Source organism: Triturus cristatus, chromosome 1_2 (assembly GCF_964204655.1).
Source record: "Triturus cristatus chromosome 1_2, aTriCri1.1, whole genome shotgun sequence".
NCBI classification, from domain to species: Eukaryota; Metazoa; Chordata; class Amphibia; order Caudata; family Salamandridae; genus Triturus; species Triturus cristatus.
Window position 1 is genome coordinate 1,131,931,963 of NC_140580.1, and position 21,576 is coordinate 1,131,953,538.

The window sequence follows — 21,576 nt, forward strand, 5'->3', positions numbered from 1 at the left end:
TGTTGGACCATAAATGGTATTTTAAGGTCTGAGTGCTAGCCTGTTCACACCTAGGTTCCTCAGTCTATATTAATCTCACTTCCAACATTACTGTTTGCAAATGTCGGACTTCTCCTAGATCAGGATGTCGGGCAATGGCAGGACAGGTCATCTTAGAAGTCCTTCGAAGCCGCGCCAACCTATTGTCACTTATCAACAGATGTGAAGCCCCACCTTCTCATTGCTTGGAGACCCCCAGACCATACATTTCAGTGCTATTGCGAGTCTTCTGGCCCAACCAGATGTGGTTGAGATTGAGAAATTGGCAGCCGCGGACATGCAGGGGCGCATCACATTCTGGAGCACATCAATCTCTATACATTGACAGCACTTAGAACATATGGTTTGTTTGCATCACGTTGTTCCACTGATTCAACAATCAAAGCCATGAGGTTTAGGGCTGCAGGGTGTTCTATCCGTGGTACTCATTGTCTGTTTTTCAGCTTTGTGTATTGAGTGGTTGGGTGTGGTAGTGACCCTACGCTGGCATCTCATTTGTTTCTGGTGTTACTACACATCTTAGTAAGAGATGATCCCAACCCTGGAGTTGTGGTTCCTTCGGATGGGCAGGGCTCCTGAACAGATGGGAAACCATCTAATCCAGAAATACCATATCCAACGACACAAAAACAGATCCTTCAACACAAAAATATATTCATGCTAACAGTGTTACCCAAGCACGAGAAGCTCTGTTTGCTGACCATTCTGTAGTGTAAGAAGAGGGAAAATTCCACCCACCCTCCTTTTACCGTGAAGCAACATTGATGTCTGAGTGCAAATCTCCATGCTACACCTCATAGTTATTCATGGTACCAAACAGATGTAAACTATCAATATCCAATGACCTCAACGGCCCTTTTCATTAGCATATTTTAAATGAGTACTTTGACGAAGCAGGTCAAGGAAAATATCCATCAACATTCATGCATATGCCCGGCTAAACATCTTAGAAGAAAGTAAGCCTGGGCGTAGTTCGCGGAGTTCTGCTACGCGGAACTTCGCGAAGTTACAAAAAAACTCTGCGAAGCTTCGCAAGTGGCGTTGTGTTGTGTGAACTGCTGTTCGCACTGGTCTTTCTGCAGCTCGGTTAGAAATTCTACCCGAGCTGCAGCTCACGCTCGCGAACTTACCGTTCCCGGGCGCAAGCATGGAAAAAACTCTGCTGCACTACGCGAAGCAGGCTTTTCTTGCACTACGCAAGCTCCGCTGAGTGCAGAAAACTCCACAAACTCCGCGAACGGAGCGGAGTTCAATGCCCAGGCCTAGAAGAAAGCCAAAGCTCTGCGGCTGCCATCTTGTCTGAGGGACCCTGCTACCCCCTTCATCAGGCTTGTGCCCTTCATGATGAAGATGAGTAGAAATAGAATGAGTGACATGAAATTCCCCCAACATCATCAATCTAACCCTGTCATTCCTCGAAGATCTCCTCCTTCCCTGACGGTCACTGGCATACAGCATGCATGTTTCGGATATGGCCACCTTTGTAACATGATCAACAAGCATTGGCATAGCCAATGGGTCTCGCCTTTGGGACCTTATAAGTTTTTAGCCATGCAACAGTTGCATAAATAAATACTTATAAGGTCCCAAAAGCGAGACCTATTGGCTATGCAAAGCGGCCGTGCGGCCGCGAAAGTGAAAGTAATCGCGGTCAAGCGCGGCGCGCGCCCGCGCACATGTACTGTAGCTCTAGGCTGGCCTGGTAGCACTTTTTGGAGCCCTGTCAATAAGTCTCGCCAGACCAGCGCATGCGCTGGGTCAGGCGAGACCTAAAAATGAATGCATCAAATGGAGGGTAGCAGTGACGGCAATGACCGTATGTTCATAATCTTCTATCCTGTTGGACAGGTCAAATTTGACTTCAGTCTTGAAAGCTCTTATGGAACAGAAGGCGTCATCCCTCAGAGATCAGCTGTTCAACATATGTGAATGACCGGCCAAGCTCAACAGAAAATGTGACCTGCAAATACAGACAGATGCTCATGACACCCAGAGCCAGTTCCAAGAGGGGCATGCATCCAGTTGCCAAGCTACCATCACTCAACGTCTCCTGTTCACATGGTCGTCGTTGCTGGGTGAGGTCCAATCACCAGCGAAGGCCATGAACCATATCATCACTCACAGCCGTGAAGTAAATGTCAGGTACCAGCCACCCATCGTTAAACTACCAACCAGAGGGCATAAAGAAACCAGATGAAGAGCTCAAGGCAACAGGAGCGGTCCTAACACTGTAATGATGACTAAGTCTACGAAAAGGAGTTTGGAAATCCTATCGGATACAGGATAACTGTTTATAAATATACCATATGTAGCTGTGTCCACGGCCACCAAGGCCAGCTCCAGGAAAACCCTTTGCACTTTCAGAGATTGGAATTTCATAAACCAGTTTTATGTGGTAAATTGATACCAGTGACTTACCTGGCAAATTCATTCTTCATCAACGCACTGTCTGTCAGAAGGCGAATAGCGTGTGGACCGTGTAGCGCTGCTTCGTTTTTTGACATTTTGCAGCACTGTAAATAAAAGATATTCACGTTGCCCAACTCAAGGAAAGATAGTTTACTAATTGATGAATGATTGAATGAGTTAGCTGTTTAATGAGTCGAACTCGTGACCTTTAGCTTACACAGAGCACCGAATGCACAATGTCCAGGTTGTCAAAGACAGAAATGTTCTTCAGTTGGGATACTCCTGCCTTTGAAGTAGATGTGAAACTTGTTTAGGTTTCACAAGGAATTATACAGTGACGTCAGAAAATCTGCAAAGCTTGTAGATAGTCTAATGTATAGAGTGTAATCGTGGAATTTCGACCGAACAGAATGGTGCATGGCTACATGGTGCAGAATTGTGCATTAGCACTTTGTACTTTTTCCCACCATAGTGAAAACATTTTTCCCTGTGGAGAAACCCTTTTTCTTTCTCAATTCATCCCTGTCTCGCCATGGAAAGGATCGTACTCTTGTCTTCGAATAGTTTACTTGCATTTCCAGTGATGGAAAATCCCTGCAAAATGTATGTGAATGTCCCCATTGTGCAGGTCTGCGGGTGTTCAGCACAGGATGCCGACCCTCCCTGGGCTCCTGACCCTACGTTCGCAGATGTGTAAAGTCCACCTGATTGGTTGTTTGTCTTCATTTCCAGGTCTAAACCCCACCAATCATGATTCAGCGAATCTTGAGGTGGAATTTATTATCGGTCATGTTGCATCTCTGTTGAATCAGACCCCAGTGCTTAACACACTGAGCTATCTTGCACACATTAGTCCAACCTGAGAGTCAAGGAGATAAGGTGGGCACAGGCAACCCATGCACCCATTGCCACTCCTTTATTCTGGGCAAAGGGGCGGTATTGCATACCAAGTATGGATGCGCTGCCTCTTGGACATACCAGCGATGGTGACACTTTGATGTAATACTTGTCACACTCACTTCCGGTGTTGCAAGTGCCATGCTCAATTTCATTGGGTTTACATTTTGTTTATAAATCCTACTCAAATATGTTTTATACTATCCCAATCAAAATCTTAAAACCTGCTTTGCTTTCAGAAACTGGAGTTTGGACTAGATTGACGAAAATTCGAACCTCTTTGCGTATGCTTTGTAATGTTGCGATTCGCCAACCTCTCATATAAACACTAGTTTAAGTTTTCTAAGGAGCTTGATGTAACTTTTGTATTCCATTTCCGTCCTTGATGCTTAACACTAAAATAAATAGAACGCAGGATGTTTATTTGTCTCCAAGCTCAGCCAATCGGAGATGTGGGCTTCTGTCTGCCTGATCTCAATAAATTGCAAATGTTGATTTAATGATGCTTAAATATAAAGTCTTGCTTTATACATTTTCTTTGCTCTTGACCCCATTCTTGAAGGGTTTTACATTTATGTGCAGCACAATTTTTGCCTTTTCTTTTATAATGTTATCTTTTATTATTTTTAGAAACTTCTAGAACTAAGCAACCTCCATTCCCTTATGTCCGTGGTGTCAGCACTGCAGAGCGCTCCCATTTTTCGACTGACAAAAACCTGGGCGGTGAGATAATTCTTATTTTTACATTGAATTATGTTTTTTGTTAAGTACTTCGAAATCATCCATGTCTGCTGTCTTGAAAGTGCTGATGTTCGTGTGCAGGAGGGTCTTAGCTTTGTACTGCACATGCCTCAGGGTGATAGTCACTGCTCGAGCTGCCAGGGCAGATAATGCCTTAATGCTTGAAAACTGGAGAAGAGGATTATCGCAAACAGATGTATGTACACGCTGTGCAGGCAGAGTTGTGTGCCTGCTGGAATATTGAATACAGGCACCATACGGCAGGAACAGAACATCTCCGATAAAAAGAGCCCCTTTATGGGTGCCCGTCTGGTATTGCACCGCCGACCCGACGAGGAGCAAGTCCATATGATGAAGCATGACACCTAGCTTGCTGGGTGTGTGAGAGCTCAAGTTCCGTTAAGGAGGATCCCCTCCCCCCTCCTTTTGTTTCCTCCTTCTCACGTTGCTCCATTTCCTTTGGGGAACTGCGTACCTTCCTTTGTATTCAGTATTTGGGCACTGTACACTGGACCCCGTTAAAAAGCCCTCCTAGTCCCTCCTTTTGTTCAAGCCTGCTGGAATATTGCCAGAGTCACCTTAAAATGGGGGTGTGCGAAGCTGCATTCATTGCCCTTCAAGTTGTGTACAGATTGCCGGTTCCTACTTTCACCTGCGGGAGAAATGAAGTGTACAAATATCGCTTTTACTATGGATTTTATTGTAAAACCTTGGTGGTGGGAGAATTCTCTTGCTACAAGTGTCTTTCACACACAAGTCTACTTTTAGCAGAAGTTTGTCCCACAATATATTTGTTCGTAAAACTTTGTAAACTTCTTGACGTTTACACACATGTTGACATTTTTAGAAAATCTACAAAGGGAAAACCTTTGCACCTTCATTGTTGATGTAAAGTTCTATTCGGCGTGCATCACAGCAACGGACGTTGGCGATTTCCATGGCTTCTTGACTCGGGTTCCCAGAGAGCTCCAGGTCTCTGGAACTAGGGGTGTGTGAAGCTGTGAATTAATCTCACAACTTTGCAGACTTTTTTTCAATTTGAAAATGTGGAATGTTTAAAGAAGAGAAGGGAGAGGTTCAGAAAAACTCCTGTTTTTAAAAAGGTTGGCCTTGTGCCATGCGACAGCTAACCACCTGCAAAAGCCATACCCCTGGCACACCCCATTCTCCACACTTTGGCAAGTACACTGTTTCTTGCACAGTTTGTGCCCCAGTTCTCTAGTAAGGTTTCCTTTGTCGATGTTTTCCATCCACTGCACCACGTCCAGGGTTTTCACTCTAGATCAGGCCATGTCCCAATTCTCCTGCAGCACCATCCACAATCCTTCCATTCACAGATGTCCTACACATCATGGTTCGAAACTTCTGTGGCAGCAAAGCAACTGAGCTGTGTTGGAAGCTTTAAACCTTGAACCTCCCTTCACCCGCTCCTATTGGACACACCCATGGACATACATTGGGCGACATTTAATAAATCAATGCGTACTGAGAATTGAAATCCTGAGTCAGCTCAATTTAACCAATAGAACTAACACACTTGAAAACGGTGGTTCCTAGACACAAAGCTAAATTCGGTACTAAACATAAACTTAAAACCAATGTTAAGTTTTTTACCCCATTTCAGTAATTCCTTTGGGAATATATGTATTTACTAGTGTGTATTTCCCCACGACAAATATAGAGTCATACGCACAAATTAATCCCACTCAAGAGGTAAGAAGTTCTTATTCCGGACATGATTTGCATTGCAAGTTTACTAACCCCCACAGATGTACATTTTTTAACATTCCCAACTCCTCTCATGTGCCTTTCCTCCCTGGAGTTGGTCAGACATCTACTCTCCGCTTCCTAGGATGGGAAGGGGAATGGTAACCCTGATTATGCGTTAACATTGTGCTACACTTCTCATGGTTTGCTTTTGTGTGCTGTTGTACACAGATGGGACAAGAACTTGCATGGAATGTCTTGTAATTTAAGCTGGCAATGATTATACACAATAAAGAGTTTCATATACCTACCACATATTGTTTCCTCTCCCTTCGGGTGACAACTCCCAACCGGATATTAACCAAGAGTTTACTAGAAATTCTCTATTTGCCATTTCAGTCACTTTCACTACTTTTCGTCTCACACCCTACACATCATTTGAAACAATTATCTCCCCTACAAGTGTAGGGAAAACGAATGTAAGGACTTCCTAAGTGCTTAAGCCCATTCTAGATCACTCTAATAGGCTGAAATATGTTGCCCAAAGGATGTAGGGACCTCTTATAGTCCTGCTGCATCTCACCTTCATTTAACATTTTTACTGTAGGCAAACCCAATAAACTAATAGCAATTCACTAGGTGTTATGTATAAGATGTCCTCAGGGACCGCCATCTTCCCGCGGCATAAATACATATTCAATAGGGATTTTGTCTGAATCTCCTGCCCTGGGGACAACCACCTCTCCGGGGCTTTCTATTGTTTTTAGGATGGGGGCTGCACACCCCCCCCACCACCTCCCAGGCCACATATGACCCCGGGGACCCCATCCTCCGGGGCCTAGCCTTAATTCAATGGGGGAGGGGAGCCATGTGGCCCGAGGAGGTGGGCCATTCTTGGCCCTGAGCAGGCCTTTTTAAATCCAAGAAGAGTGGCTGCGCGCTTCCCCTCCTGGAGTCAATAGTGACCCTGGGGACTACCACCCCTTAGGGCCAACTCCTGCTCCCTCCAAGTCACAGCAAACACTCCACTTCCAGCAAGCAAAAGCGGATAAATGCTCTGCCTAGCTGGAATCGGAGCTTTTGTCTGATTGCCTGCCTCCTGTCAAGCAGGCAGGGAAACAGACGAAAGGATTGCTCTGACAGACAGGGAGCTGCATGTCCAGCAGCTTCCTGTCTGTCAGAGCAGTGCTGTGTCCCACAGAAGGCAGGGAGCCAGCAGGGACTGCGGGGGCATTGAAGCGCCCCCCGCAGTCTCTAATGGAAGTAAGTGGGTGCCCTGGCTGGGACCAGAGCACCGGCAATCAAGGCCAAACTCCAGGGGATGGGGTCCCTGGGGCCAAAACCAGCCGGGACAGGGGGGCAGTATCAAGACTGTGCATATGGCTGGGTTTAAACTGGAATGGCATGATGAGCAAAAAAACAATAGATTTAGACCCAGAACCCTGTACTGGAGTAGATGTTTGAAATTGGTCAGCATTCTGTCCATCAATTGTTCTTTTTGCATTTGTCACCTGAGGCATGGGTCCTGTGCTCTCCATGTCACGGTAGTCATGTTAGCCTGGGTGATACCCCGACACCGGTCCCAGGATGCTTGTTTCCAGTCTCGTGAGGACCTGGCCTGGCACTTTGGTCTGGACAGGGGAGCAGGACAAGACTGATTCGCATATGGCTGGGCTTAAACTGGAATGGCATGGAGAGAAAGAGATGATTGATTTAGGCCCAGATCTCTGTACTGTGGTGGATATTTGATATTGTTCAGTATTTTGTCCATCAATTGTTCATTTTGCATTGGGTGGGACCAGGCCACCCACAATCTAGGCTCGGCCTTGAGGGATCGGGTACCTGGGCCAAAATTGGCCCATGGAAGGGGGCAGCATGGCCCTCCTACTCAATTTGTTAATGCTGGGCCCCATGGAATGGAGTACCCAAGGTCAAAATTAGCCAGTGGAGGGGCCCGTATAGCACCAATCCCCTTTAGATTATACAAATAATAAAGACAGGCCGCAGTGGATGGGATCCCCAGGGCAGAAATTGACCCAGGGAGGGTAGCCATGTAGCTCCACTCCTCAAATGAGTTAAGGCTAGGCCCCGGAGGATGGGGTCCCCGGGCCCGTATGTGGCCGGGGGGAAAGCGTGGCCCCCACTCTCTTTTTAATGAATGTGTTTGGCCTGGTTGTCCACATGGCCACCTGCACGATTTTTTAAATAAAACCCCCAGGGAGATTGTGGTCCCCTGGGTCCGGGAGATCCACGTGCTTGTTTCTTTCATTTTTGCCATGACACTCACGCACCCACTCACAGACCCACTCAGTGACTCATACACTCACTTAATGACCCACCCAGAGACTTATGCACTCAGTTACAAACCCACTGAAACACTCACAGAGCCAATGAGACACTCATACACCCACTCACAAACCAATTCATACACCCACTCACAGATGACTCATACACACACACACACACTCACAGACACACTGAAGCACTCACACACCTACCCACAGACCCACTCAGAGAGTTGTGTACCCACTCACAGACGAACTCAGACACTCACACAGTCACTCACACACAGAGTGAGATACTTATGCAGCCACTCCCAGACCCATACAGACACTCACATACCCATTTAGACATGCACTCACTCACACACCCACTGAGACACTCATGCACTCAGTCACACACTCACTCTCAAAGGTAACTGTAAAATATTTAGGGGCATATGTATCAAACGATTTTTTAATCGCAAACGCTGCGATTCGCAAAATAACAGCGTTTGCGATTAAAAAATCGGTAATCGGGATGTATGAGCCAAATCCCATCGCAAAATTAAGGAATTGCTAATTTAGCGATTTCTTAATTTTGCGTAAGCATTTAAGAAATCACAAATTGCGATTTCTTAAATGATATGTAAAAAGCACCCAAGTTGTGCGAATTATCCTTAAGAAATCGCAAATTACCACCAACTTCCAGTTGGTGGTAATTTGCGATTTCCTTTCAAAATGCACTTTTTTAAATTTTACAAAGTGCCACGTGGCGCTCATACATGCCCTTAGGGCATGTATGTGCGCCATATGCACACACACGCTCATTTCAGGGGTGCATCAGGGTGTCATCATGACACCCTTGCACCTTTGAAATTATTCTCAAATTGCGATTCGCAACTTGCGATTCGCTATTTGAGAATTACTTCCCATTCATTCCTATGGGTCTCCTGGCCCATAGAAATGAATGGGCAGGTATTCCTTAATTGCGATTTCGCAATTTGCTAATCGCAATTAAGGAATTTTAAGAAATCGCAAAAAGTTTGCAATTTTTAAAATACATCCCGTTTTGCAATTCTCAAATAGCGATTCTTTAAAAATCGCTATTTGAGAATCGCAAATGGTGATGTTGATACATATGCCCCTTGGTTATTCCATTCCAGTTACGAAAATATCTTGTATTCGTTTTGCTTTAACCTTAATGCTCCCTGGCACCTATATATCACATTGTGCACTGGTCTGGATATTGTTTTGCTATTCATTTGTAGTGTCTTTTTTCCTCAATATGTTGCTTAGTCTCATGACTCTAGTAGGCCTAGAAGCCATTTTATTTGAGGTGGTACATTCGCACATTTCCTGCATCTTGTTGTAGACTGTAGCATCACTTTGATGTCAGCAACAAAAAGCATAATCTTAGAAAATGTATGAAGTCAGCAATCTGTTCATGTATTGTCTCTCGGTTTCAAGAATACCTTGTATTTTCTTTGTGAGAAAATCCTGCCATCTGCTCATTAAGTAAGTTTTGCGAAATCGATAAGTTTCTCTTGTGTGTTTATGCTCCATAGAATTGTATTGAGGGGAAAAAGTACCCTAACCATTCGGTTCTGCGCGCAATTTAACATTCCACGCTTCCGCTGGCCGTTTTGGCCCAGAGCTCTAGTTGGTTGGAATGACAACTGTCCCTTCATTTGTTCTGCTGCTCACTATTTTTGCATTCATTGTATGGTGGATGTTTGGCGTCCTGATGTGTGGTGTTTTATTTTAACATTAGTGAAAATAAATGTGACTCAATAAGACTCGTTTAGTTTGAACTACTGCACTAATAAATAAACACCCACAGGCTTATTATTTCTACAGTGCAAAGGTCAAACTGGTACCAAAGTGCAGGAAAACTGACATGAGAATAATCCTGTTTCCTGCCTCACATATTTGCATGTTACAATAACTGTAAAAGGGAAGCAATTGTCCTAGTATTAACCGGCTTCTTCAGCGTGTTCTTTTTTATTTTAATGCATAAAACTCATCTATTCTACCATACTTCAGTTTTTTCTAAGGGCTGTAAATGATCAATGTTATTATTACCCAGTCAGTGGTACTGAATTTACCGACATCAGAAGGATGATAAGATGAGTCTGCCTTGCTATGACTCTCGCGTCTTGAATATACAGAGGGCCACATATTTTAGTGCCACGCATTGAAATCACTTGACCTGGCTTTGCACACATGTTTGCTGGTTGATACGAACTGTCTCAGCCAAGGGCGCCGGTAGTGAAGGGAGATATGACGTGTAACACGTCCTAGCGCTGCCCACAGCAGCCGTGTTTTAATGGGGATGTTTCCTGCGGTTAAACGTGACTTGTTTGCAGTAAATCACATCACGCATTGTCGGTGAATGTCTCTCTTCCTTCAGGGGGTCACTTTTAATGTGCTGCTTCCTTGTTATTGCAGGTGCCCTGGGAGGGAGTACAGACACAGTAGGTGAATGTTCTGCCCTATAAAGTTAATCATTTACAGTTCGAGGAGGCATTCTTGTTACAAGCGCCCGCTGCAAACTCAGAGATGTTTAGTGGCTCACACTTGGAATGTCTGTCAGTCTAGTGCAACGTGCTGCGTTTAAGGACTGGGGCCAGATTTACAAACCTATGGGAAACCTCCTGAGTTTATGGGAACAGCTGCCTCTGATACCCGACGTCTCACTGTTTTATGGACGTTTCACTGTGCGATTGCAGTTTCACTGTGCGTTTTCACTGTGCGTTTTCACTGAGTGATTGTCGCAGCTGACATCTGTGGGTGAAGTCTGCATCGCAGAACATCAGCACGAGCGAGGTGAGGATGAATGTGGAATTTTATTCGTATTTTCATTTTTCTCTTTTTCATCAACCAGGTAATGAAACACAACGTAAGACGCAGTGTCCCAGACGTAAAGCTAGAATTACATGTAGGAGTTGGAAAGGCGGGGCAAACGCTGCCCTCTCATGAAAGACCAACTTCCCCTCTGCTCGTTGTTACATCTACTGAACCCCTCACCCATAGTAGAACACCTGTGATCATAAGTACATCTCCACGTGCAAAGATCTGCACGCCACTACTTTATGGAGAATGCGTAGGATTTCAGCTTGGACAATTTACTCTCTGATGACACTTGGGAAAAGTGTTTCGAGTTGAACTCTTTTGGCCTGGCTCACAACTGTGATTGCTCACCTGAACATGGTCCGTGACTGGCTACCCTCCCCTCCCAGCTTTCCACACCACCTTGACGAATTGACATAAGCAAATTATCTTTGGAAGGCGGGGGGTCAGGGACCCCCCGGCCGTATTTATTATATAAAACAATAAAAAGATGAATATCAACATTACTTCAGTTATGCAAGAATAAGCAAAATTCATGACATTAGATTTACAGTATCGTAGACAAATATCAAAGGCTAACCTTAACAAACGTCTAATACAGCGTGTTTCCTATCCGAATCTAACATCCTGCCTGAATTTTGCATTCTAACATATCTGGCCGGACGGCAAGGCCGCTAACCGGTGTCAAGTCCTACTAACCACGCCCTTACCTAGAGGTGCGCATGCGCGACAGGGGACCGCCTACCCCGTCTGCATCGTGAACTCCATTTAACCAACAAGGAGGGCCCTTACACTTTGCGTCGTATGCTGACGTCATGGTGTATGTGCGGGGTGGCTACCAGCCTAAGGAAAGCGTGACTCCCTCCCCCGCATTTTTAGCAGCTAGCGGATATTCCTGCCCCTGAAGTTCTAGGAGGGACCAGTGGCCCCTCCCCCTGGGCCGCCCCCTCCGTGGATGGTGACGCCCCCCTTAGGACCTTAAATTGCTGCTCACCGATCATGACCTTACCGCCTGACCAACCCTAATAAATACGACGATGAACCTAGAAAAGAAATCGCTAAAGGACAACTACACTACACTAAAACCAACAATACAGATACAAAGCATGCTGTGCTAATGGGAAAAAGGCCTAAGTACACACAATATTACCTTATTAATGACAACATAATCACAGCTATATAACGGGAAAAAGGCCTAGGTACCCACAACCTTGTTTAATAACACAATCACACCTGTATAACGGGAAAAAAGGCCTAAGTGCAGACAACATTCCTAACTAACCACAACCAATCCTACCTTTCAACGGGAAAAAGGCCTATGTCAAACTTACTAGCACCCCTGACTAACCTTGTTTAATAGCTTGTTTTTTGGGCTGGTGGGTGGGAAAATAATTAATCCGCCCCGAGCGTGGGGCACACGGCAGACGCGGGGAGCGAGCCAGGAGCAAGAGGGCGCCCCCCGCGCCTTATAAAGGAGGCTGCCGTCTCACTGGGGGCCCGCAACCCCGATCGTCCCGCCCCCCTGCCCCGGAAGCCGAATGTCTGCTTCCGGGTCAGTCACTGTGAAGTCATCAACCAATCGGTGTTGGGGGCGCGCCGCGCGCGTCATCGCCCCGCGACACACCCCCAACACCGAAAGGCCGAGGGGAGGGGGGCGCCGCACCGCCATGTGGGCGTGGGGGCCGAGTGGCCCCCACTTTATACATGGTCCGTGACTGGCTACCCTCCCCTCCCAGCTTTCCACACCACCTTGACGAATTGACATAAGCAAATTATCTTTGGAAGGCGGGGGGTCAGGGACCCCCCGGCCGTATTTATTATATAAAACAATAAAAAGATGAATATCAACATTACTTCAGTTATGCAAGAATAAGCAAAATTCATGACATTAGATTTACAGTATCGTAGACAAATATCAAAGGCTAACCTTAACAAATGTCTAATACAGCGTGTTTCCTATCCGAATCTAACATCCTGCCTGAATTTTGCATTCTAACATATCTGGCCGGACGGCAAGGTCGCTAACCGGTGTCAAGTCCTACTAACCACCCCCTTACCTAGAGGTGAGCATGCGCGACAGGGGACCGCCTACCCCGTCTGCATCGTGAACTCCATTTAACCAACAAGGAGGGCCCTTACACTTTGCGTCGTATGCTGACGTCATGGTGTATGTGCGGGGTGGCTACCAGCCTAAGGAAAGCGTGACTCCCTCCCCCGCATTTTTAGCAGCTAGCGGATATTCCTGCCCCTGAAGTTCTAGGAGGGACCAGTGGCCCCTCCCCCTGGGCCGCCCCCTCCGTGGATGGTGACGCCCCCCTTAGGACCTTAAATTGCTGCTCACCGATCATGACCTTACCGCCACAGGCCAGCATTGTTTCCCGACGATCTGGCCCCCCCACAACTCCTGCCTAAAGGTCATCCTTACCTCAGAGAGCCCTTCAACCAAGCTAGGATATTATCACACCATATTCTATTCCCAGCCTCCGTCAAATGGACCCCATCCTGTAAGTACAAATCCTCCCCCCAAATAGCCCCATGTGGGATGGTCTGTAAGTGAGAGTTTCGGAAAAGTTTTTCTAACTTGGTATTGATCCTCTTTACTGAGTGATTCAATGCCCTGGCAGACTCACCCCCACGCCACTGCAGCCGCGGTATCAGCTGAGACCAGACTACCGTGCAATCAGGGCACACCCTCCTTACCCAACCCGCTGCTGAAATGATCTCTTCCAGGAGGACCCTCCTACCCAGTCTAGCAAGGTCATTACTCCCCAAATGAAGAATCACCACCGCCGGTGGGGCTGTATGTTGGGCGACCAACTCAGCAAAGAATACCCTAAACTGACTGAGGCAGAGACCCCCCCTCCCAAAGAAAGAGAAGGACCAACCTTCGCGCTCTAGCTCCCTTCTACCTTTGCCTGCAAAAAAGACCGTTTTAGCACGATTGACATAAGAATGACCAACAATCCAAACCCTGCCTGACCGCGTCCTGTGTTCGTGACTGTTCACACCTCGATGAGTCGCCGATGAATCCTGATGATGACTCGAAGCGAGCTCTCCACCTGCGTCACAGAGCGAAGGAACTGCAAAACCAGAAAAGAAAACCTGATGTCAGTAATACCCTAGGTACTTTACAACATGTGTACCCGCACATACCGTTTGTAGCAATTGGAATTGGGTGACCATCTCCCAATTCTTCTAACACTGTTAACATTTAAACCCCTTGCGATTGCCTCAGTGGCTGCCCCTATCCTAAAGGAGTGTGTGCCAAATTCCTTCGGGTCAAGACCCACCCTGGCAATAGTCAACTCCATGACTCTTCTGAACTGATATTTGGTTAAAGGGGTGCCGTCCGCGTGTAATAGAAGTGGCCCACCCAACAGTGCACCTCGCTGCTTGATGAAAGTCTCCACGTGGTGTACCGGGCAGCAAGGATTGGCCCTTGCCCTGTGCAGTACCACAGTCTCCCCCCGGGACTCCTGATCAGTTTTCGATCTCCTAATCGTCACCCACAATGTGTCTCCCTGAATTGTTGTGTTCAGGAATTGGATACCCCCCTGCCTATCTGCCTTAGAGGCTGCCACCAACTCGCTCAGCCTCAACGCCCCATAAAAGGCTAATGTAAACGCTGCCTTAAACAATTGTATCTCCCAGCCCGAGCTACAGACGTCATGCAATGCAGGCAGTAATGCCGTCATCCTCTCCAAACCTATTGGTTTCCTAGTGTCAGCCGTGCTGCCCTGTAAGCGGCGCCAACCCCTCAGACCCTTCCGCACCGCAAAGTTGTTAGTCGGATCTTTCACCCCCTTCGCCTGTGCGTAAAAGGAGACAGCTGCCCTATGCCTGTTAGCTGTGGCCACTGAGCAACCCTCGTGATGCAAACTACCCAGATAATCCGTAAAGCTATTTTCCAGAGCCCATTTGGATTCCCAGTCGCGCCCTAAGAAAGTGCAATATGAACCAAACGCCCCTTCATAAGCTGTCCGTGTCTTGGGAGCTAAGCTAGCAGCCACGAGGTCCGGTAATTTGGGGCACCAATCTGCCAGAGTGCCGACGGGAAGTGAGTCGGTGTAGGCTCTGCTGTTGGAAGATGTTCCCTGAATACCTGCATTTTTTGGCGAGAGAGTGCATCAGCTGCATTATTGAGGACACCTGGTACATGTTTTGCCCTAAATACAACATTCAATAGCAAGCATCTCAACACAATCTCCTTCAAGAGGCGGAGTATGAACTTACAGCGTGCCGCCTGCTGATTGATGCACTCCACCACCGTCATGTTGTCCGACCAGAATATTACTGATTTGTTACGCAGAAGATCTGGCCAGACCATTAATGCAACCCAAATAGGGAAGAGCTCCAGAAAACCAATGTTGGTTGTCAACTCACTGTGCACCCATTCGTCCGGCCACCTGTGGGTGACCCACTTGTTCCCAAGGATGGCACCAAACCCAACACTCCCAGCAGCGTCAGTCCATAAACCTAACTCTGCTGAAGTAATGGGGGGCCGGACCACACAACCCTGCCGTTGAAGTCCTCCAGGAATGCCATCCATATCCGCATGTCCTGGCGTACCTCAAGCGATAGTCTAGTGCGGTGGTGTTTCTCGCGCAGGCCCCTCATAGCCTGCGCAATTGAGCGAGAAAAGGGGCGAGCCATTGGTATCACCCTCAACGCAAAATTCAACTGGCCCACTGTTTCCTGAAGCTGTTGTAACGAGACCTTCTCTTTGGCCAGGCATGCGCGTAATGCCGCCTTGAATTTACATACCTTCTCCTTTGGGAGCCTGAAACAACCCTCCACAGAGTCTATTTCAATGCCCAGAAATTCTAAGCAAGTAGCTGGCCCTACTGTCTTCCCCGGCGCCAGCGGGACCCCAAAAGCCCGCATGAGCACGCAAAATTCCTCTAATGCCCGTGCACACTTCTGAGACCCAGCCGCACCCAGGAAGAGAAAGTCATCCAGGTAGTGCATGACCTGCTGATGCCCGGTTGCCTGCCTCATTTCCCATTCCAAGAAGGAACTGAACGTCTCAAAATAGGCACATGAGATCGAACAACCCATGGGCATGCATTTGTCCATGTAGTACTTCCCATCAAACTTGAACCCCAAAAGGTGGTGATCCTCCTGATGCACAGGGAGAAGACGAAATGCAGACTCTATGTCAGACTTGGCCATCAATGCCCCTGGACCCAGGCCCCTAAGCAAGACTACCGCGTGATCAAAAGAGGCATATTTTACGCTGCAGACATTCTCATCTATGGCATCATTCAAGGATGCCCCCCTTGGGGCCGAGAGATTGTGAATGAGTCTATATTCGCCTTTCTCTTTCTTAGGGACCACACCAAGTGGGGAACAAACAAAGTTGGGCACTGGCACCACGTCAAAAGGTCCTGCTAGCCTACCCAGGTGTAATTCTTTTTCAATTTTTGCAGCCACTACCCCAGGGTTATGCTTTACAGACAGTTGGTTCCTGCACTCAGTCTTACCTGTGTACCCTCCCGCCGGTATCCTGAAACCCCAGGAAAATCCCTCCTGAAGTAATTTAGCCGCTGCGTGATCCGGGTATCTGTTCAGCCAGGGAATCATTGCCATGACGTCAATGGGAGTGTGCGATACTAAACCCTCCTCTAGCCTATTCAGGTTTCCTTCTCCCCCTGGAGCCCTGGTTGCCACCCTTAAATCTGCAGGAAGTCTCTGGGTGTGAGGGGTGCCCGCACAAGGAACAGGCGTGCTTGAACTTACATGTGCCCGCTGCCCTAGTGCAGGACCGTTTGTTGAAATCCCAACATACGCCCTTTTTCTCCCCCCAACCCTTGCCCTTTCCGGGAACCTCACCTCCCTGCGCATGCCGAAAGGGCTGTTGCGGCTTGGCCGGGTATATTTTCTGAGAAGTGGTTGCCCCCATCGCCGCTGCCCCCCCAGATATCTGGTTGTACCATGACAGGGAATCCACCACATCCCACGCTAGAGAAGGATTGAATTCCTTAGCCTTCCTGAATGAAATGTCATACTCTTTCCACCCATTCCCCACTTGTGTCTCGCTCCGCATGGCAATCCTGCTCTGGTAGCAGGCCATTTCAGCTTGTAAATTGGGCGACCTTTCAGCTGTAATGGCACTAAACACGGAAAAGGCCCTCATCCAGTTAACAAATGTCTCCTCAACCCTGAACTTAACCAACTCTGTTCTCCATTCACTGGGCAACATCCATTCCTTTTGTGACTTGGCGTATTCCAGTTCCCTATTATCGAGCAGCAAGGAGAAAATGTTGACATATTTGCCCGCCCAGATCATCTCTTTCACAGCCTGAGACACATGTTGCCCCAAATTCTCCTTCCTTGACGGCATAGCACCATCTTTAAGTATTGGCAAAGCCACCTCCTTACCATTGTCAACACCTTGCGACGTCGCCCCATCCTTCTTCGCCGTTTGCCCGCTGGTAGAACCTGTTGGGGGAGTAAGTGGTGCCAATGGTGCCCCTTCCCCCGCCCTGGCCAACTTAATCATCTCAACCAGTTTCAATGCTTCGGCTGAATGATCCTGAGAGGATGGCAATACCCCCCCCAACTGCAACCAGGGCAAAACAGCGGCTATCTGGGATGCCAATTCCACCGGGACAACATTGTTCGGGGCTGTTGGGACCCCAACGGGAGCAATGCTCACAGGGGTGGCAGGAGGGATGACCACGACAGGGGCGACCGGCAAAGCTGGAATAACCGGGGCTGGCCCCGCCGGTGCCAACGGGGGCATAACGGGGGCATCCTTAGGTACTCCCCCTGGCAAACCCTCCCCGTCAGTTGTATGTTTGGGCGTCACGCGCGCAGATTTCTTAGACTTGCCCCTCTTAGGCGGGGTGACAAACTCCCCTCTAGGCAGTGGTGGGTTCCTGCCCAACTCATCCACCTTACCCAAACGCCTATCAATCGCTGTCATCCTGCGCATCATAGCCTGCATCATTTGCTCCATGCGGGAACTCCTATTAACTCGTGCCCCCGGCATATTTCGACAATCGTAATGCAGCTAGACCTAGCCAAACACCGGCGATTTTAGATGTAGGATGTGAAGGGGGCCGTAAGCACCAAGCAACTGTGACCGCAAAACACACCAAGCTAGTCTTAGCGTGTGGGCGAGCGCCAACCCCTTGTAGGAAGGTCTCAAGCCCCGCGGCCCTCCAAAAGCAATGAAATGCAGGCCCGCCTCACTCCCCTTACCACCGAAGACCCGTGTGTCCTCAGCCCGTTGCTGCGCTCTGCCGTGTTCTGTCGTCCGCAACCGGAAAGCAGCACCAGAGTCAAGCTTCCTACGAAAAAACAAATATTACTAGCCTGGACAAACACTTTGCACAATCAATCCCTGTAACTGAAACCAACTCGTAGCGAACAACGAACCCCTTCTCCGGATCCACAATTCACAGCAATAATCATTAATTACTTCAAAACTGGGTTAACTTGTTCAAATACTAGCAGCCTATGAGCACTGGGCGGGAGAAAACACTTAAAAGCACTTCAAACCAATTATAAATCAAGTATTCACTATTTAGTCTCCCCTCCGGTGGCTGCCCTGCTGTAACCTGCTTCGCAACCAGCACAAACCAAGCACACACCAATAAGATATGAGCACTGGTCGGGAGAAAACACCACTTCAAACAAATGAGAAATCAAGCTTTTACTATTTGGTCTCCCCTCCAGTGGCTGCCCTGCTGTATCCTGCTTCGCAACCTGCAAACCAAGTCTCTTGCCTGCAGCCTATCTCGCCGCTCGACCCGCCACAGCTTCCCCACCTTACCGGTCGGTGAAAACACTCGATGCGCTCCCCAGACCAGAACGGCACCTGAAGCGCTCCGTGGATTAGCGTGCACGATCCCCGCTGGAACCTCTCTGCTCCCTCCGGTGTTAAAGCTTGTTCCCCGTGTGTCCTCCGCCGTCAATGCTGCTTGTAAAACTGAATGCGAGTTGAAGCGCTCCGTGATGAAGATTCCGTGATTATCGTGCTCGATACTGCAGCCTTAACGCAGCGCCTGGAAGCGGCACACCGCAAAGCTGTTGGAAAAGGGAACAAAAGAAATAATTAATCCGCCCCGAGCGTGGGGCACACGACAGACGCGGGGAGCGAGCCAGGAGCAAGAGGGCACCCCCCCGCGCCTTATAAAGGAGGCTGCCGTCTCACTGGGGGCCCGCAACCCCGATCGTCCCGCCCCCCCTGCCCCGGAAGCCGAATGTCTGCTTCCGGGTCAGTCACTGTGAAGTCATCAACCAATCGGTGTTGGGGGCGCGCCGCGCGCGTCATCGCCCCGCGACACACCCCCAACACCGAAAGGCCGGGGGAGGGAGGGGCGCCGCACCGCCATGTGGGCGTGGGGGCCGAGTGGCCCCCACTTTATATTCAACAATGGTGCACACTATTTTTTCTTTAAGTGTGCAAATTCTTAAACCTGCTTGAACAGCAGAATACTCCATGCCTGGGCAGCATGAACCCCCTCACTGTAGCAGCTTGATCAGGGTTGGATGGGAGTGTGCAGTATAACACAAAACCTTTGCATAGAAGGAGGGAAGGGAGCACACGGACTCGCATACAAGCACAACATTTGTCCTAATGCGTTGTGGTAAATGCAGTGCATGATAACACTCACTTCAGTTGGAAGTCTTTCGTTTTCACCATTACTGGTGCAGCCGGTGCTGTGTATCTCTAGACTCGTGGTTTGGGGTGGTTGTCCTTCCTCAGTAGAGTGTTACACTTTATATGTCGTGGTGCAGTCAATCCTGCATGTTAACACTCACTTCAGGTGGAAGTCTTTCGTTTTCACCATTACTGGTGCAGCCGGTGCTGTGTATCTCTAGACTTGTGGTTTGGGGTGGTTGTCCTTCCTCAGTAGAGTGTTACACTTTATATGTCGTGGTGCAGTCAATCCTGCATGATAACACTCACTTCAGGTGGAAGTCTTTCGTTTTCACCATTACTGGTGCAGCCGGTGCTGTGTATCTCTAGACTCATGGTTTGGGGTGGTTGTCCTTCCTCAGTAGAGTGTTACACTTTATATGTCGTGGTGCAGTCAATCCTGCATGATAACACTCACTTCAGTGGGAAGTCTTTCGTTTTCACCATTACTGGTGCAGCCGGTGCTGTGTATCTCTAGACTCGTGGTTTGGGGTGGTTGTCCTTCCTCAGTAGAGTGTTACACTTTATATGTTGTGGTGCAGTTAATCCTGCATGATAACACTCACTTCAGGTGGAAGTCTTTCGTTTTCACCATTACTGGTGCAGCCGGTGCTGTGTATCTCTAGACTCGTGGTTTGGGGTGGTTGTCCTTCCTCAGTAGAGTGTTACACTTTATATGTCGTGGTGCAGTCAATCCTGCATGATAACACTCACTTCAGGTGGAAGTCTTTCGTTTTCACCATTACTGGTGCAGCCGGTGCTGTGTATCTCTAGACTCGTGGTTTGGGGTGGTTGTCCTTCCTCAGTAGAGTGTTACACTTTATATGTCGTGGTGCAGTCAATCCTGCATGATAACACTCACTTCAGGTGGAAGTCTTTCGTTTTCACCATTACTGGTGCAGCCGGTGCTGTGTATCTCTAGACTCGTGGTTTGGGGTGGTTGTCCTTCCTCAGTAGAGTGTTACACTTTATATGTCGTGGTGCAGTCAATCCTGCATGATAACACTCACTTCAGGTGGAAGTCTTTCGTTTTCACCATTACTGGTGCAGCCGGTGCTGTGTATCTCTAGACTCGTGGTTTGGGGTGGTTGTCCTTCCTCAGTAGAGTGTTACACTTTATATGTTGTGGTGCAGTCAATCCTGCATGATAACACTCACTTCAGTGGGAAGTCTTTCGTTTTCACCATTACTGGTGCAGCCGGTGCTGTGTATCTATAGACTCGTGGTTTGGGGTGGTTGTCCTTCCTCAGTAGAGTGTTACACTTTATATGTCGTGGTGCAGTCAATCCTGCATGATAACACTCACTTCAGGTGGAAGTCTTTCGTTTTCACCATTACTGGTGCAGCCGGTGCTGTGTATCTCTAGACTCGTGGTTTGGGGTGGTTGTCCTTCCTCAGTAGAGTGTTACACTTTATATGTTGTGGTGCAGTCAATCCTGCATGATAACACTCACTTCAGGTGGAAGTCTTTCGTTTTCACCATTACTGGTGCAGCCGGTGCTGTGTATCTCTAGACTCGTGGTTTGGGGTGGTTGTCCTTCCTCAGTAGAGTGTTACACTTTATATGTCGTGGTGCAGTCAATCCTGCATGATAACACTCACTTCAGGTGGAAGTCTTTCGTTTTCACCATTACTGGTGCAGCCGGTGCTGTGTATCTCTAGACTCGTGGTTTGGGGTGGTTGTCCTTCCTCAGTAGAGTGTTACACTTTATATGTCGTGGTGCAGTCAATCCTGCATGATAACACTCACTTCAGGTGGAAGTCTTTCGTTTTCACCATTACTGGTGCAGCCGGTGCTGTGTATCTCTAGACTCGTGGTTTGGGGTGGTTGTCCTTCCTCAGCAGAGTGTTACACTTTATATGTCGTGGTGCAGTCAATCCTGCATGATAACACTCACTTCAGGTGGAAGTCTTTCGTTTTCACCATTACTGGTGCAGCCGGTGCTGTGTATCTCTAGACTCGTGGTTTGGGGTGGTTGTCCTTCCTCAGTAGAGTGTTACACTTTATATGTCGTGGTGCAG

General features: G+C 48.1%; 1 protein-coding gene across 2 annotated transcripts in view; it reads left to right on the forward strand.

Annotated features, from left to right (window-relative positions):
• The window catches only part of RALGPS1 (Ral GEF with PH domain and SH3 binding motif 1), a 1,694,135-nt gene that overhangs the window by 573,649 nt on the left and 1,098,910 nt on the right, over positions 1-21,576 (forward strand). For both annotated transcript variants that reach the window (XM_085613823.1, XM_085613822.1), the window contains exon 8: positions 3,976-4,068. In XM_085613823.1, coding sequence (XP_085469949.1) covers positions 3,976-4,068 — 93 coding nt within the window. The remainder of the gene's footprint in view (positions 1-3,975; positions 4,069-21,576) is intronic.